Source organism: Mixophyes fleayi, chromosome 9 (genome assembly GCF_038048845.1).
Source record: "Mixophyes fleayi isolate aMixFle1 chromosome 9, aMixFle1.hap1, whole genome shotgun sequence".
Taxonomy (NCBI): domain Eukaryota; kingdom Metazoa; phylum Chordata; class Amphibia; order Anura; family Limnodynastidae; genus Mixophyes; species Mixophyes fleayi.
In genome coordinates this window covers 100,349,721-100,368,477 of record NC_134410.1, presented here as the reverse complement: position 1 = coordinate 100,368,477, position 18,757 = coordinate 100,349,721, and the positions used below count along the sequence as shown (strand labels likewise).

General features: G+C 40.2%; 2 protein-coding genes across 3 annotated transcripts in view; one reads left to right on the top strand and one right to left on the bottom strand.

The window, feature by feature from the left end:
- The window catches only part of PSMB7 (proteasome 20S subunit beta 7), a 979,390-nt gene that overhangs the window by 349,293 nt on the left and 611,340 nt on the right, over positions 1–18,757 (bottom strand). The gene's annotated exons all lie outside the window — the stretch shown is intronic.
- ADGRD2 (adhesion G protein-coupled receptor D2) overlaps positions 1–18,757 on the top strand; it is a 322,961-nt gene that overhangs the window by 161,827 nt on the left and 142,377 nt on the right. For both annotated transcript variants that reach the window (XM_075184713.1, XM_075184714.1), the window contains exon 24: positions 4,485–4,543. In XM_075184713.1, the coding sequence (XP_075040814.1) occupies positions 4,485–4,543 (59 nt within the window). The remainder of the gene's footprint in view (positions 1–4,484; positions 4,544–18,757) is intronic.

Genomic DNA, 18,757 nt, shown 5'->3' with positions numbered 1-18,757 from the left:
TGGTAGTGGATTATTAAAATAATGTGGATGGGAATAGTAATGTTATGTAGGGGGATTATTAGTGTAATATGGGGGCTCGACTGGTGTATTAATGTAATTTTCAGGGTGCTGGCAGCTCCCAGGAAAGAACCACTTGGCTGGGGTACACACACCACGGCCGGCCAAGTCGCTTTGTCCTGAGAGGACAGGTCATGAGGTACAAGCTGAAGTCAAAGGATTGTAGAAGGTACATAGTGATGAATGAAGCCAAAGTCAAGATATTGAGAAGGTAGAATAGTGGGGGATGAAGCAGAGCTCAAAGGATTGGAGAATGTAGAATCATGTTGTACAGTCAAACAAAACAAGTTTTCAAAGCACAAGCAACAAAACATTGCTCCTGCAAAGGTTTGATAGAACTGAGGGACATTATAAAGGCTAGAAGCAGGTGAGATAAATTGTTCTTACTGAACTGACCTTTTCACCTGTACAGTATTCCAGGCAACGAGACTAGCTAGATTTTAGTTCTTAGCAGAGTGCTGATTACCGTGTTTGTAGTTGTCATTGTAAGTATTTTGTGAAAGCTGTCATCTAGTGTTGTGCCTTCTCACAGTAACATGGGGCAATTTATGCAAAGTGGGAGATGGGGGATTTTAATGTAATGTGGGATTTTAATGTAATGTTAATGTAATATAATAGGGGTATCAATGTAATGTGTGGGAGGAGGGTATTAATGTAATGCTGGGACTGCTGAGGGCTATTAATTTATATGAGGGGTCTATTGGTGCAATGTGAGAGTTGGTGGGGGAGCAGCAGGGAACTTCATGTTCTAGCATGCCATGTCAGTGGCTGTTACCGAATTCTAGTCTTAGGCTACCATGGCAAGGACATCTTAAGTATATTTTTTATTGAATATGTATACTGTGTATATATATATATATATATATATATATATATATATATAAATATATATATATACTGGATATTGAATTACTGTGGAGGAAACTTGCATCCACAATGCATAGTAATTCTTTATCCACTACATATAAATCATGTATCTATAGCGGCTTGTAAGGGGATAAGTAAAAATTAAACCTTTATTTTAAGGAAATCTCTTAAGTAAAATATGAGGATTGGATAGTGATGACAAAAGAGTAATATAATAGGTTAAACAAAATCAATACTGTGTAAATGATAGATCAATTGAGCACGATGTTATGTACCTTACTATTGTCACCAATAAAGGTTGTTCGATGCGATTAGTGTGTTTCCAAAATACAAGAGATAATAATATATTAATAGCAAAAGTATAACAAAGTATTGTAAAGTATAACTGATACATATGCGTGTGCACTGGATCCAGGAGCAGTCATCAAACCTGAAGTCTGTATTGGCAAAGATGCTGTTTCCGTACCAATGTCCAGTTTATATTAAAGATGTTCACTGACCCTGTGTTTTGGTTTTGGATCTGGTTTAACTTCGTATTTTGATTTTGGTATTGGCTAAATTGCCCTTGCATGTTTTGGTTTTGGTTTTGGATCTGTATTTTTTAGACAAAATAGCTAAAATATGCTAAAATCACATAATTTTGCTCTTTATCTGTTCCTACATTATTATTCACCTCAATAACACTAATTTCCAGTAATTTCTAGACAGTTTTGACCACCTCACAGGTCACAATATTATTTTCATCCACTGTCGGACAAAGACTGCAGCGAGCTGGCTGGATGCTAAGCGAAAGAGCAACGACACAAACATTCGGCAGTTCATAGCTCATCTAGAAAGACATTGCCTCAGAGCAATGGCAGAAAAGAAAAGTGGTGCAAGATGGAATTGTCCTCGGGCGCTCCTACCCTCCCTTTTGTAAGATATTGAAAAGGACATGTACAGTTTAACAAACCAAGCACTCCAACGACAAGCAGTGCCCCTTTTGTGGCTGAAGTGCTTGGTTTGTTTGGGCCCCCACAAAACAAGCTACCAATAGCTTATCTGCCTTAAGCCTAACAGTGCTATCAATAAACTCTACATTATTAAACCATGTCTGCTCGTGCTGCATCTTTAATCTTGTTCTCCTCTGCGGATACCTCCCTCTCATCCCTGAAGAACTGCCAAAGTTATGTAGACACAGGAATGGATATTACAAATGGAGTGGCATTAGATCTGCTTCAGACATACTGTGACACAGAACATGAGGGCAGCATGGAAACTGTCATGTTAGAATACAGTGCATTGAACAGAGATTTAAACCAATATACACACGCAGTTGAGGAGACCATACTTAAGTTAAAATGTGACCCACCGGGTGAGATCCAGGATTTAAGAGAGCTTGTACACAAGAGATTCACTGGGCTTCAGAAGAATAATACAGAGGAGGCTCTGAGGCAAGACGATAAATATATCCAGTTTAAAGAACAGCTAAGAGACCTGAGAAAACAAAACAAATGGCTGTGTCACTGGTACCTGCAGACTAAGCCTTGGAATATGAAGACCAGGATATCGTCGTCACCCTGAGCACACGGCCGGTACAGTGAAACTGAGAATGGCTCATGAAATCAGTTATGGCTCATTTGATCGCTTCACCCGTTCCTTGGATAACTGTGGTAATTCTACAGCTAATACATGGCAAGGAGCGCTGAACTCCCTGGGATGTGTGCATTTATCAGACCAAGGCCAATCCAGGGAGCCCCGGCGGGTTCGACGAGATGGTGAACCCAGTGAAAAACAAAGTATGTGGTCACATGTACGAGAGAGAAGCAATTGAAAGGATCATTCAAAACAAACTTCAGAAGGGTAAATCCGCCAGGTGTCCAACAATTGGCTGTGATCACTCTGACATAACTATATCGGATTTTGTTCCAGAGAATACACTAAAAAGAGCAATTGAGATTCACAGCAAAAAACAAGGTCATCACTGAGCTTCGAATCAGCCCTAATTCCCAAAACATTATAAAATAGTTAGGTACCCTTGACATAAAGTGCAGATTACAAACACTTTGTGCAATAGTGATGAAACAGCAGCAAAGTGGAAGGTAATACATATACACGTCTATTTAGACATCCATTCTTACCTTACTTCTGCAAGCAACGTTGTTAATAAATCTGTTGTCTTTATGCCTTTCAAAAAAATTAATAATAATCCTCCACCATTCTTTGGATGTTGATAGTAGGATCAGGTGGAGTTACAGCAGAGGTGTTACTAATTTTGGTAATTTTTTTTACAGTAAACAAGACGGGGTAAATGTATCAAGGTCTGATTTTTTTAAAGTGTTAAAATCGTGGAAAATCGCGATTTTAGTAAAACATTTCTCAAATGTATAAAGCTACCATTCAAAATCGCTGGTCATCTCTGGCGCTTGCGATGTCAAACACTCCCGTGTTTAGCTAACTCTCCTGTGTTGTAGCAGTGTGTCTACTAAACCCATCACAGTTACACTGTTCTGCTATACAGCCGGAGGTCCCAGCAGCTGTCAAAACTGTAAAAAATAGATCAAAGTTAAAAAAAAACAAAGGGTGGGGTCCCCATTCTATTCACTATTAACGCTAGTGGTGCCAGACTACTGCTGGTTCCTAGAAAGTCGGGGAAAGATTTTGCATGGGGTCCTCCCGTTTTTCACTGAACCAGCACTAGGCAAACCAGCCGGTGTTGGTGGCACTATAGCAGAGGGATATGCGGCAGGGGTCCCCCTGCCATAATGAGATCCAAATCCAAAACCAAAACATGGGGGTCAGTGAGCATCTCTAGTAAGTACGCTCTGCCTAACTGTACTAACCATATGTAGAAACCAGAACAGATGGCAGTAGGCACACATGCGTGTGTACAATTAAAGGTCACAGCAGAATGCATACAAATTTTATTTGACCATATAATAAAATAACTTTTAACAGTATAATCATTTATATACTTTTTTAAAAAAATATAATTATTAAAAAATTACATAAATAAAAGTGATTTTAATGTGTACTGTACATACAATACATTTCTGTAATATATTTTATTTTCATACAATTGTTCTGTGGTAGCTAGTGGCACGCATATATGTACTTTTTAATTCAAAGACTATGTTGAGTTAGTCATTGCTGTAATTCGGTATTTATATCTGGCCAGTAGTGGGTGCGAAAGATACTGGTGAAAACAAGCGTGCTTACGAGAAACACAGGACTTGAATTCGCCGCATCTGTGGGGGAATGCCCTTACTGTTCACGGCCTATGTTAGTTAGCCCCTTTCCTCACCCATTCCACTTCTCAAGTCGTAGGGAGTCGTGTAATTAACCTAACCCTGTATGTGAGATTGACATTGTCTAACGAGGTGTGTGTCATTTATTGTATAGGGGATATTTTGAGAATCTTAGTACATTACTGTTAGCCATAATGTTATAGACATCATTTTCCCTTATTATCTCATGGAGCCTTCCTTGCAATATGTGCACTGAACTGGCACAAATGAACATACAGTGTGGCCGTGGTGTGCTATAATTTAGTTAACCTTATACCCGCTTGTCTTTTTCAGGAAATGTAGTTGTCAAGCACCCTGTAAACATATTTTCCATCTTGTCAACGGATAACACAGTGAGTAGTCAATCTTTAATCTATTAATTCTTTGTTTATGATGTGATGCGGCATAGCTAATGCCAGCCATATTATTTTTTCAAAACCGTACTCTGCATATTTTGTAAGTAATAAGGTCTTCTGTCATGTGTATGCGATATACAAATGATATCATTGTGGCTGTTTATGTTGTATTTGTGCTTTGCTAGCACACACACTTACATGAATTTGTACACTAATGGCGCACAGCAGCACTCACATGTATGTTATTTCTGGTCAGTAGTCCAAATTTCTTCTTTCTGAGTAAAGCAATGGAGGTCCCTGGCAAGGAGCAGCCAAAACGCTTTGGTTCTTCACCAATTTGCCTGGGTAGTCCGTCCAGCGCTCTTCAAGGTGCTCATCTACATTCAGTGGATGCCGCCACTACCTAGAGGTGAAAAAAAGTTGTAAAAAACCTCCAACCACCCTTAAAATACTGGTCAGTTTAGTGTTACTTATGGTTTAAGTTAATCATAAGAGTGAGGGGCCAAAGCAGGGCCATCTTAACAACATTATGGGCCCCCGGGCAAAGCAGTGCATCGGGGCCCCTATATATATATATATATATATATATATATATATATATATATATATAGATGTATATATATATAGATGTATAGAGATACAGATATAGATATAGAGATAGATAGATGTACTTGCTCAGTGACCCTTGAAGGTTTTTTTTGCATGTTTTTTCTTTTGCAGGATTATTTATTCTAATTAAGAGCCCTGCCTATGGGGCCCCCTTGCCCGTGGGGCCTCCGGGCAGCTGCCCATCGTGCCCAATGGAAAAGATGGCCCTGGGCCAAAGGGTCTGCCTTTATTACATGTAGCAGCTGCGTGTGAAATTGTATTACAATGCTCTGAAGTGCAACATGAAAGAGCAAAACAGGTCTCATTTAAAGAATAGGGCGAGACCTTGCAGAGTGCGAGTGGGTGTAATTATCAGTATCTGTTCATGTTTTCAATGCTGTAATAGTTACTGTCATTGTAAGTTTATTGAATTTATTATATAGAGGGCCTTGCATTGTTTCCTGGAAGATAAAAGGATGTAAGGATATGGCTGTTTGTATTATACTAATAGTAGCATTCATTAGAATGGTTTAACTGTGAGACCCACTATTATTAGGAACTTTTGAAAAATAAGATTGATCGACAAAGAAATTGGCATGCACAGAGATTTTGAAAGGGTGAATTTGCTTAGAAATTTTTGGGGGAATCTGTCCACACAATTAACTAAAGAGAAAGTTATATATAAAAATTGGCATGGGCGAAGATTTTACGTTAGACCATGTGGATTTGTTTAAATAACGTTTATGCCTTGCACTATTTTTTTTAAAATATATATGTTTAAAAATAAACATTGAGGTCTACAGGGGGCAGCAAAGAGCTGTGTAAACTGCCAGGTCTGTTAGCTCTGCTCTGTGCAATGTCAGTGATAAGCACTTACATTGCATTTTAACTCAAAGGGGAGCCTGGAGGTTTCTACCCATTCCCCCATTCCATGACCAATATACAGAGTTGAGTTCTGATATCTTTATATCCCTGTGTTGTTCCTGGTTTCTACTAATTACTGACAAGTTACATTAACTATTAAACCAAATCAGAGAGTCGCTGAATGGGTACAGCGTGTTCCAGCCACTGTTGCTGGTGGCAATGCATTGGCTTTGTGCATCAGGCACGCTAAGCACACCTTCAGGGAAATGGTCAGGCCCCCAATGTGGCATGGCCACATGAGTTATGTCCCAGTTCTACAAGTACAAAGGTTGGTACGTATGGATAAACTCCTTCCTTTGCTGTGGAACCTTGGGAGCCTGGAGATGTGATGCTATATATATTAAAAATAAGCTATATATCATGTCTGCCTTTCTGTTTCTTAAAGTCTCCTATAGTGCTGCAGCCAGGAGGGATTTACTGCTAACATACTTGCCAGCATTGGCAAGTTGTTTTCTGGGAGGCAGGTGGGTGTGGGGGCGGTACTCGAAGAATCACTTCATTAGCCACGCCCCCAAACTGTCATCAGTATTTTGAACCAATAAAAACAGGGGACGTGAGGTCATGATGACACATGCACAATGTCACCAAGCCCCGCCCCCTCAGTTTAATTTAAAAGAGCTGGCCGGAATCCGGGAGAATTGCTCCAGAAATTTGGGAGTCTCTCGGACATTCTGGGAGAGTAGGCAACTATTATCCATGAGTAGACGCAAGCAAGGACAAGAAAAGTAGACAGGTGTGTAACTACAGTATGGAAGATATTGGTATCTGTGGCACATTCTCCATCACAATGGGCCATATAATAATCTTCCCCAGACTCTTTAGAGTGTAAGCTAATTTGTGCAGGACCATCGTTACCTTTTTGTTTCATGTCATTATATGTTATTTATTTGGCATCACAATCCCCTCAATGTACAGCTGCATTAAATGTTGACACTTTACAATGAAAGTATAATAAACAGAATTTTAGTAGATGGTGTATTTAAACTAGAGATGGGCGAGCTCGGTTCCCCCGAGAACCGAACCCGCCCGAACTTTCAGTATCCACTCGGCTCGGTACTCTCCCGCCCGCTCGGAATCCAAATCGAGGCCGAACGTCATCGTGACGTCGTCGGATCTCAGGGCTCGGTTCTCGCGATACTTGAAGATTATACACGCCTCCACAACAATCCATCGCCATTTGACAGAGGGAGAGAGCAGGGAGTAGTCACAGGCTGATTAGAGCAGGAACAGAGAATACAATATTCTGATTCCAATTGTGCTAACAAAAATCGCTAGAGAAGAGAGGATTTTTTTTTTTTTTTCAATATTTGGCACTCAAAGTGCTTTTTGGGTGTCCCCCATTATTTTGCCTAAATATTTCTGGCTGTCAAAATTACTATCTGTCAGCAGTATCTACCAAATAATTTTTAGCACTCCCCAGTGCTTTTTGGGTGTCCCCCATTATTTTGCCTAAATATTTCTGGCTGTCAAAATTACTATCTGTCAGCAGTATCTACCAAATAATTTTTAGCACTCCCCAGTGCTTGTGGGGTGTCCCCCATAATTGTGCTTAAATATTTCTGGCTGTCAAAATTACTATCTGTCAGCAGTATCTACCAAATATTATTTAGCACTACAAGTGCTTTGGGCTCAGAATGGATTCAAAGCAGTCCACATATGAGCAGAATGAGCAACCAGGTTCTGTCACCAAGCCTGATGTTAATGTTCCCAGTACGTCATCTGGGCAAGGCGATGTCAAACTACAGAGTGTTTCAAAATCAGTCCAAAAAACAAACGCCCAAAAAAAATTTACTGTGTTGAAGCGAAAAAGAAGTGCAACTGAGCAAAAGTTAAGTGCCGATAAAAAAAAATTGCCAACATGTCATTCTATACATGCAGTGGCAAAGAGAGAATGAGGCCTTCACCTTTGTCTATTAGTGGCAGATCCCAAAAAGTTACCGAGCCTACAATTGGTGCACAACTACTGTTACGCGTCAAAGCCGAGCTGCAAGATAACAGTAAGACATTAGAGGATAATGTTTGCTCTGATTCACAAAAGACACCAATCCCTGTGGAGAGTCCATCCAACAGTGGAATGTCTAATCGTGAGAATTCTGCTGATGTGTGCCTTAATAGCCCGAGTGTAGCCGATGATACACAAATTGAGGATGCCACTTTGGAATTCGAAGAGGATGAGAAAGAGTTTTGTGTAGGTGACGAGGGCGCTAATGAAGATCTTGATGAGGATGAGGTTGTTTGTGTAAGTCCTGCACCAGTGGCAGCAGCTCTGGCACGTGACAAGAAAAAAGGCCATTGTCATGCCTGGGCATAAAATCCACTTCTTATGTGTGGAATTATTTCTACCCAAATCCAGACAACAATTGTATAGCCATTTGTAGTGTATGTCAAATGTCAAGCCACAGTCAGTCGAGGGAGGGACCTTAACCATCTTGGAACCTCGTCTATGTTACGCCATTTAACGAGAGTTCATGGCAAAGTGTTGGGAAAAGCTGAAAGTTACTCCAAAAAAAATACAAGCACTCCATCATCAGCTAAGACCCTCCGGTCACCGACATCCCGACGGCTACAAAATACACCCACCACACCATCCTCATCAATATCCTCAGTATCGCTCGGAGTTAGCCCGACATCCCACTTATTAAGGCTGGATGACTCCTGCACTATTATTGATTCCTCTGAGGAAAGCATTAGTCCCACTGCTGCTGCTGCTGTTGCTGTTGCTGGGGGTGAATCGTCAGCCCAGAGGCAGGTCAAGAAAATGAGCAGTCCTACATTTCAGCAATTAACTGTGAAACAATCATTTGCTAGGGGAAGCAAATATGACAGCAGTCACCCAGTCGCCAAGCGAATCACAGACGCCATGGCTGCAATGTTAGTGCTAGATCTGTGTCCAATCTCCACAATAAACGTAGCTGGTTTTTCACAGTTAATTGAGGTTTTGTTTCCATGTTACCGAATTCCATTGCGACACCATTTCTCCCGTAAAGCAATTCCACAACTAAACCAAAAATTGAGATTGCGCTGAAAAATGCCATTCTGCCCACTGTCCACTTAACCACAGATATGTGGACAAGTGGAAGTGGCCAAACCAAAGACCATATGACTGTGACAGCCCACTGGGTTGGTCTTTCACCTTCACCAGCAGGAACAGCAGCAGCATTTACATCACTACGTAACATTTGTCACAGGCAGGCCACTCTTTGTATCACTGGCTTCACTAACAGGCATACAGCTGACAATTTGTTACGCAAACTAAGAGATGTGATTGATACATGGCTTATACCACTTGGACTCTCCCCAGGATATGTCATTTCTGATAACGCCAACAATATAGTGCGAACATTACAGCTGGGTGATTTCCAACACATTCCCTGTTTTGCTCATACCATCAACTTGGTGGTGCAGAGCTTCCTACGAAATAACCGTGAGGTGCAAGAGATGCTTTCGGTGGCACGTAAAATTTCAGGCCATTTCAGGCATTCAGCCACAGCATGTAGGAGATTACAGCAGCTCCAAGAGCAGTTTAACTTGCCCTGCCACCAACTTAAGCAAGAGGTGGTAACTAGGTGGATTTCCACTCTGTACATGCTTCAGAGGATGGAGGAACAGCGCAAAGCCATCCAAGCATATTGCACAAGCCATGACATTGGGAAGGAGTGGGGATGTATTTCACTCTTGCACAGTGGGGAATCCTTTCAGTGCTGTGCAAGGTGCTGAAACCATTTGAAGTTGTGACGTGTGAGGTTAGTGCAGACTCTGCTAGTTTGAGCCAGTCATTCCTTTAATTAGACTATTGGAAAAGCAGCTTGAGAAAATGAAGGAGGAGCTGAAAGCAAGCAATTCAGCAAAGTATGTTGGCCTTGTCGATCAAGTACCTTATTCGCTTCACAATGATCCTCGAGTTATTAAGATCTTGAACTCGGAGCAGTACGTTTTGGCCACTGTGCTTGATCCAAGGTTTAAGACCTACATTGAGTCTTTACTTGTAAATGAGCGAGATGTGAGCTTTTGCAAGGAGCTATTGCTCAGCAAGTTGGCCACTGAACTGGGCCTCGGCTTGACGACGTGTCCTCCTTCACTTTCTCAAGCAGCTGCTGCTCGTAAAAAATTAAATTTCCCAAAAAGAAGCAGGGAAGACGCAGGGGGCAGACCAGAACAATTTAACATCTGAGCTGGTTTGAAGGATTTTTCAAAAAAAAAATGTGTCACCTTGCCCATAACTCTATCCAATACGAGTATAAACATGCAAAGGATGGTGGAGGATTATTTTCAAGAGGTAATTGATATGGAAATGTCAGCCAGTCCCTTTTCTTACTGGGAGGAAAAGCAGGCCATTTGGAAACCCATGTACAAACTTGCTTTGCAATACCTAAGCTGCCCACCCTCCAGTGTGTACTCTGAACGAGTATTCAGTACAGCCGGGAACTTAGTCAGTGATCGACGTCGAAGGTTACTTCCAAAAAATGTGGAGAAAATGATATTTATAAAAATGAACTATATCTTCCACGAGGAAGGCCTTCACCATCCAAGACATCCAAGCACTGACTGTTCTCTAATGGCGGATTCAAGCGGCGATGAATTGATATTCTGTGATGATGACGTACACACTGATGAGGGTGAGGATGAAGCTGAAGATGATGACGATAATATCTTTTTAAAACTTTCTATGTAAGTGTAGGGTACAATCTACCCCAAAGAGGAAAGGGACTTGTGGCATTTCCATATCACGTACCATCTTGAAAGGCTGCTGTTTGGGCAATTTCTCCTTAAGGGTAGGGTGTCATAGACAGAGTGACCCCAAACTGGCTTTGTCCATTTTTCTTAATATTGTATAGTCTATAACGGCTGAATTTTTTTGTATTTTTGACAAGTGGAGGGGGGCCTATAGAGACAGAAACCAAACTGCCTTTTTCCATTTCTTTACATATTTAACTATAAGTGTAGGGTGTAATATACATCCAAAGATGATGGCTGCATTGCAAATATGCATAGATGGAGAGGAAGACAATCTGTTTTGTGTGTAGAATTAATGAAGGCCTACCTACCAGAAATTAAACTTTTTTTTTGATAATTTATTAGCTTTACAATTAGATTATTTATCCATGAAACAGGTAGAGCACTAAATTTGGTTATTTTAGGCCCAAAAACATTGATTTTCCAACAAAATAGCAAAACAAAACCAATGAAAACCAAAACCAAAACCAAAACACGTAATGGCGGTTTTGCAAAACTAAAACCAAAACACGACGGTAATCCAGATCCAAAACCGAATACAAAACCAAAACACGGGGGTCATTGACCATCTCTAATTTAAACGACTAAAGAGATTATTGTTATCATGTCCAGTCCATGCTATGCTTGGTTTCTGGTAAAGGAGATGTTTGCATAATCAGGAATGCACTTTGGAAACCTTTTCCTAATTAGATATCAGCTCAACTTATAGCAAAACGGTGTGGTCTGATTCCAGAAGCCAGATAGCACTGTGGCTTCTGGTGCTCGGGGTTCTACCTGTCCGTAGCTCAGCTTTCAAAGATGGATGGAGTGTAATAGACTAATTTTCCAATTCTGTGTTTAGGCAACTCCAGGCATCAGGGAACGTGGGAACCCCTACATGCTGTATATTAGGAGAATGCTCATTTTAAAGGGGGTTGTCCACAAATGGGCACATATACAGTATTCTTACCATTATTTGCACAAGGTTATGTTACAGAGGACAAGTACATTATTAGATTAGTGGATTTTCTTACATACAAAATACTTGTTAAAAAAATTACATTGTTCCCTTTGCCTGACAGACAGCATCAACAAGAAATTTACCTGTTCAGTCTTAGATCGTTTTGCAACATTTGCAACTGTACATTCAAGTGTGCAGGGTTTGTAGTGTGTTAAATCAAATTATGTGCATTTAGATTATATGGGGGTTTAAAAATTGACAAGCGTCTTTCTTTAATGTAAGTTTTTTATTATTATGATTGTAATTATAAAATGTAGACACATTACACAGAGCTGTATATGATACAAATAGATGACTTAATGCATAAAACAGAAGGTAAATAGGGCACAGCCCAATTGAGCTTACAATCTAAGAACTGTGGGGAAAACTCGAAACATAAGGTAGATAAATAACAATTGTAGCTGGTGGTGCGCAAATTGTATGTGGTTACTGTAAGGATTATCAACCATCAACAATAAAACAGCCACTAGTGACTGCAATGTTTTTGCAGCTACCAATGGTTGGGTCTGGTTGGAATAAGACGTGATAGTGGAAGATATGGAACATGAACTTGTCACTTTACTATTAAAATAGTCAGATTATAGAACCCTTTACCATGGACGGTTGTGAAGACTAACCCATTGCATGATTTTAAAAAATGGATTAGATGCCTTTCTTACAATAAATCCCCTGCTAGAATTATCACAATGCATTATTTAGCTGGTTGCTCCAGGAAATTAATCTAGCTGCCATTTATGATGTCAGGAATGTTTTTTTCCCACTGCAAGGGTAAATTGGCAACTGTCTCAATGGGGTTTTGTTTTGCCTTTGTTTGGATTAGAGATGGGCGGGTCCGGTTCTCCGAGAACCGAACCCACCCGAACTTTGGGTATCCGAGTACCGAGCTGAGCAGCTCGGTACTCTCCCGCCAATTCCGAATCCAAATCGAGGCCGAACGTCATTGTGACGTCGTCGGATCTCGGGACTCGGTTCTCGCGATACTTCAACTTTATAAATACACGCCTCCACAGCAATCCATCGCCATTTGACAGAGGGAGAGAGCAGGGTGTAGTCATAGGCTAATTAGAGCAGGGACAGAGAAAGAATACAATATTGTTCTTGCAATTGCTCTAACCAAAATCGCTAGTGCAGAGAGGAGGATAGAGGTTTATTATTTTTTCTTCATATTTGGCACTCCCCAGCGCTTTTGGGTTGTCCCCCATAATTGTGCATTAATATTTCTGGCTGTCAAAAGTCATATCTGTCAGCAGTATCTACTCAATAAATGTTAGCACTCCTCAGTGTTTTTGGGGTGTCCTCTCTAATTGTGCATTAATATTTCTGGGTGTCAAAAGTCATATCTGTCAGCAGTATCTACTCAATAAATTTTAGCACTCCTCAGTGTTTTTGGGGTGTCCTCCCTAATTGTGCATTAATATTTCTGGCTGTCAAAAGTCATATCTGTCAGCAGTATCTACTCAATAAATGTTAGCACTCCTCAGTGTTTTTGGGGTGTCCTCTCTAATTGTGCATTAATATTTCTGGCTGTCAAAAGTCATATCTGTCAGCAGTATCTACTCAATAAATTTTAGCACTCCTCAGTGTTTTTGGGGTGTCCTCCCTAATTGTGCATTAATATTTCTGGCTGTCAAAAGTCATATCTGTCAGCAGTATCTACTCAATAAATGTTAGCACTCCTCAGTGTTTTTGGGGTGTCCTCTCTAATTGTGCATTAATATTTCTGGCTGTCAAAAGTCATATCTGTCAGCAGTATCTACTCAATAATTTTAAGCACTCCTCAGTGTTTTTGGGGTGTCCTCTCTAATTGTGCATTAATATTTCTGGCTGTCAAAAGTCATATCTGTCAGCAGTATCTACTCAATAATTTTTAGCACTCCTCAGTGCTTTTGGGGTGTCCTCCCTAATTGTGCATTAATATTTCTGGCTGTCAAAAGTCATATCTGTCAGCAGTATCTACTCAATAAATTTTAGCACTCCTCAGTGTTTTTGGGGTGTCCTCCCTAATTGTGCATTAATATTTCTGGCTGTCAAAAGTCATATCTGTCAGCAGTATCTACTCAATAAATGTTAGCACTCCTCAGTGTTTTTGGGGTGTCCTCTCTAATTGTGCATTAATATTTCTGGCTGTCAAAAGTCATATCTGTCAGCAGTATCTACGCAATGGATTCAAAGCAGTCCACATATGATCTAAATGAGCAACCAGGTTCTGTCACCAGTCCTGATGTTAGTGTTCCCAGTACGTCATCTGGCCAAGGCGATGTCAAACAACAGAGTGTTTTCAAATTAGTGCAAAAAACAAAAACCAAAAAAAAATTTACTGTATTGAAGCGAAAAAGAAGTGTAACTGAGCAAAAGTTAAGTGACGATAAAAAAAAAATTGCAAGCATGCCATTCTACACACGCAGTGGCAAAGAGAGAATGAGGCCTTCACCTTTGGCTATTAGTGGCAGATCCCAAAAAGTTACCCAGCCTACAATTGGTGCACAACTACTGTTACGCGTCAAAGCCGAGCTGCAAGATAACAGTGAGGCATTACAGGAGAATATTTGCTCTGATTCACAAATGACAACAATCCCTGTGGAGAGTCCATCCAACAGTGGGATGTCTAATCGTGACCATTCTGTTAGTCTACCCATAAAGAAGGGCCCTTTCAGCAGTTCTGCTGATATGTGCCTGAACAGCCCGAGTGTAGCCGGTGATACACCAAGTGAGGATGACACTTTGTCTTTAGAAGAGGATGTGGGGGAGATTTGGGTATCCGACGATGAGGATGCGGTTGATTGTGTAAGTCCTGCAGCAGTGTGGCACCAGTGGGAGCAGTTCTGGCATGTGAGGTTCTGGCACCAATATGCACTTTCCAAACACAAGCAGGGATGACGCAGGGGGCAGACCACAACAGTTTGACATCTGGGCTGGTTTGAAGGATTTGTCAAAAAAATGTGTGACCTTGACCATAATTCCAACCAATCCTACTATTAACATGCAAAGGATGGTGGAGGGCCTATCAGGGATTAAACTGTATTTTTCATAATTTTCACTAATAATGTTTGGGTGTAATATACACCCAAAGACGAGTGCTCAATTGCTAAGAGTCATTGATGGAGAGGAAGACAAGCAGGCTTGTCTGTAGAATTTGCAGGCAAATTGTGCTGCGTTATATAGGTAACACCCAAAGAGAAGAGCTCCATTGCTCCATTGCTAATTGTAATTGCTGAAATAGAAATAATAGGGCTGACAGTCTTGGTCTAAATCTGCAGTTACATTTTATTGTACCATAGCTCACTGCGAAACTGGAGAGGTGGCAGGGTTTAGTGATAATCTTCCTCCAACAATACTAATTCATCCCAATATCCCAATATCATAGAAGTCTGTGTAGTATGATGTAATTGCTGATAATGGCCTTCCAAAGGGAATGACTAGTTGATTTTAGGGCAGAGCTGTCACGGTTTTTGGGCAATTCTTTTACAGCACAGCAAATATCAAAATGTTTAGCGGACTCATCTGCATCACCACTGGGTGTCTTGGGAAAGCAATTTCTTTTACTACAAGCAGTTGCCAGAGAAACTGAAGGAGAAGACGTCCCAACAAGATGTTGATAAGTCTGGGATCCTTGCAAAGAAAATTAAGTATTTCATCTACAATTAAAATATAGTTAGCACATTTACTTTGTTTTATTGCACACTATAATTTTATGTAGCACCTTTTCAAAATCTATTATTAAGGCAATCACTTGACTCAAGCTAACCGTGTCTGCACTTTCTTCACAGGTAACTACTTCGCTGGACTAAAGTATATTCCCCTCAAATGCTAATCTTCTTGCAGCTGCTGTATTCTCCTACATGCTGTTGCAGAAACCACAAATTGACCCTAAATGTTTATGGACACAAACAGCATCTCCTGCATGTCATTTTTCAAAAGTTCTGTAACACCAAGTTGATAGTGTGTGCAAAACAGGAAATGTGATGGAATTCAGCCCCGCTGTAATGCTGGACCAATATTGGGGTCGTAATCAGAAATGACATATCCTCAGGAGACTCCAAGCAGGATTAGCCATCTTTCAATGACATCCCTTAGTTTTTGGAACAGTTTGTCAGCTGTATGCCTCTTAGTGAAGCTGCTGATACACAGAGTAGCCTACTTCTCAAAAATGTGATGTACCTGGGTACATGCTGCTGCTGTCCATGCTGGGGAAGGCGAATGACCAACCCAGTGGGCTTTCACAATCATATAATATTTTGTTTGCCCAGTTACGCTTGTACACATATCTGTGGTTAAGTGTACAGTGGGTAGAATACCATTTTGTCACCCAATAATGACATTTTTAGTAAACTTTCGGTACAGGAGAGAATTAGCTTTTCTAGTAAAATGGTATAGTGATGACATTTGCTAACAGGGACATAACACCTCAATTAAATGTCTTAAACCAACTGTATTAATAGTGAACATTGGACGCAGATCTAACACTAGCATAGTACCCAGGGCGTCTGTGATCCGCTTTGCGACTGGGTGACAGGTTTCATTCTTGCTTCCTCTTGCAGAGGATTGTTTAACTGCCAATTGTTGGGGGGGAAGACTGCAGGTGCTGGGATGTAGATGAGAGAAGGGAGGTAGATTATGCTGGAATGCTTGTTGTTATTTTTTTTTTAACCGAAGTTTCTGATTTTCCCAACAGTTTTCCAATAACTCGCTGAAAAATGACGAAACATGGATGAGGATCCCAGATGGTTAAGGTCCCTACCTCTACTGAGTGTGGCTTTCAAAATGCTACAAATGGATAGACAACTCTTGCCAGGATTCGTGTAAAAATAATTCCACACTTAAGAGTGGATTTTTGGTCTTATGCCCAGGCATGACAATGGCCTTTTTGTTATCACTGGCAAGAACTGCAGCAATTTTTCTTTTCAAGTGTATGAAAATCATATTGTGACATAGGAGGTGTTCAAAATTGAATAAAAAATGACTGGAAATTAGTGTTACTGAGGTTAATAATAATGTAGCTACAAAATAATACCTAAATTATGTTATTTTAGCACCAATAAATGTAATTTTTATAACAAATTGCAAAACAAAACCAAACAAAACCAAAACCAAAACCAAAACACGCAATGGCGGTTTTGCAAAACCAAAACCAAAACCAAAACACAACGGTAATCCAGATCCAAAACCGAATCCAAAACCAAAACACGGGGGTCAGTGACCATCTCTAGTTTGGATCAACACTGCTACAAAAAAATAAGGTGAACTTGGTGGGACTTTGTCTTTTTCCAACCTTGCTAAAAATGTGACTATATCCAAATGCCCCCTGATAAGCTTGAGAGCCCATCAGCATACAATGGATGTTTGCCATTGCCTACATAGTAGACCTGAATCATATGTTACATCTATCAGGGCCATTGACCCTACATGGAAATCCCCAGTGACAACAAGGTTACAAATGCAGAAGTGCCTATGTCTACATCATTTAATACATGGTGCTTCATGTAAAGTTAGGATCAACACAAAACATGGGGCAATTTTGATCCCCGACAAACTGTTTTGCAATGCAAGGGGTGAAATGCATTTTGCTTTTTTCATGCAGGGAAAATACCTTTTAAGCATTTACCCAATTAGTGCTTGCTTATCTATGGATTATATTAGCTCATGGAAGAATCTTGAATGCTTGAATTATAATTTAATTTTTTTTACCTAAATGAATAAAACATGTTTTCTTTAGTGTTCCCATTTAAAAGTGATAAAAACACTTGGAATTTAGTAAGTGTGTTCCTTAACCTTCATAATGAATTACACATAAGGAAAAAATGTTTTTATTAATTCAACCCTTAATGATTCTTAAGTGAGTTGATATAGTCAACAGTTTATTATTATTAATATTATTATTAATAATAATCTCAATATCTCAATTTAAAAACAAATATATGTATGGCTCAAAAATAGGAACTCTCATTGTTTAGTTAGGAGTTAGGACCACTCTATTAGCAAAAGCACCTTGACGGGACGGGTGGCTTACCATACATTTGCAACTGTGTACAACTGAGATTACTGCATCTTCATGTACAAATAAAAATAGCAGCTCCTTTGCTGGTCATATTTCTGATTATGTAGGATGGTGAGTTCATGGGTGCAGACTAGTGAGCAGGGAAGTAGTGAAGGAGAAATAGGATGCTGGAGAGAGAAGAAAAGTTTGGAGAGAAGTGTTGTGAAAGTGACTAGGAGAAAGAGATGGGTAATGAGAGAGTGGGAAGGAACAATTGATCCAAATTGTGTAGGGCAATGGAGGAGGTGAAGGATAGTTTAACGCCCCGTGACTGGGTTTAATATGGTAGGCAGTTTCTGCAGCTCTGGCACAATGTAGTCTAGAATGCTGACGGTTGGGGGCAGAGGGCCCAGCAGCCAAACAGATATGGCAACAGCAATCACAATTTAGATCCATTGGCAGCTGAAAAGATATTGAAACATCAATGACAGTTGAGATCAGTTGCTCCAACAGCTGAATAGAGATAGCAGATCCTAAAACAGCATTGTTCTTGGTGTTAAGTAAATCCTCCGTACTACTGTGAGGTTTTACAACAGTATTCAGAAATATCCAATGCTTATATGTGTGAGGATAAGGAAAAGTGGGAGCCTGGGCATAGAACTGAGCTAATGTGCAGCTTACACTAATTGCTGCCTGCATTATTCCATAGATAACTGAACATTGCAAAACGAAATTTTCAAATTGGTGTTGTGGTGATTTCTTAAAATATTGGAGGGCAACAGAGGTCCCTCAAAGGAGTCAAGTGCATCTCTCCTGACAACAGTCGTATTCCCACTTCAGGCTGCTATGTTAATAAGGAATCCACACATCATGATTTTTTTGTTTCACAGTTAGAACATTTTTTTTTTTTTTCAATTAATGTCTCAGTATATTCCAATATCCCTCTCTCAAGTACTTGATGAATTAAACTTTTTTATGTTATTCAAATTAC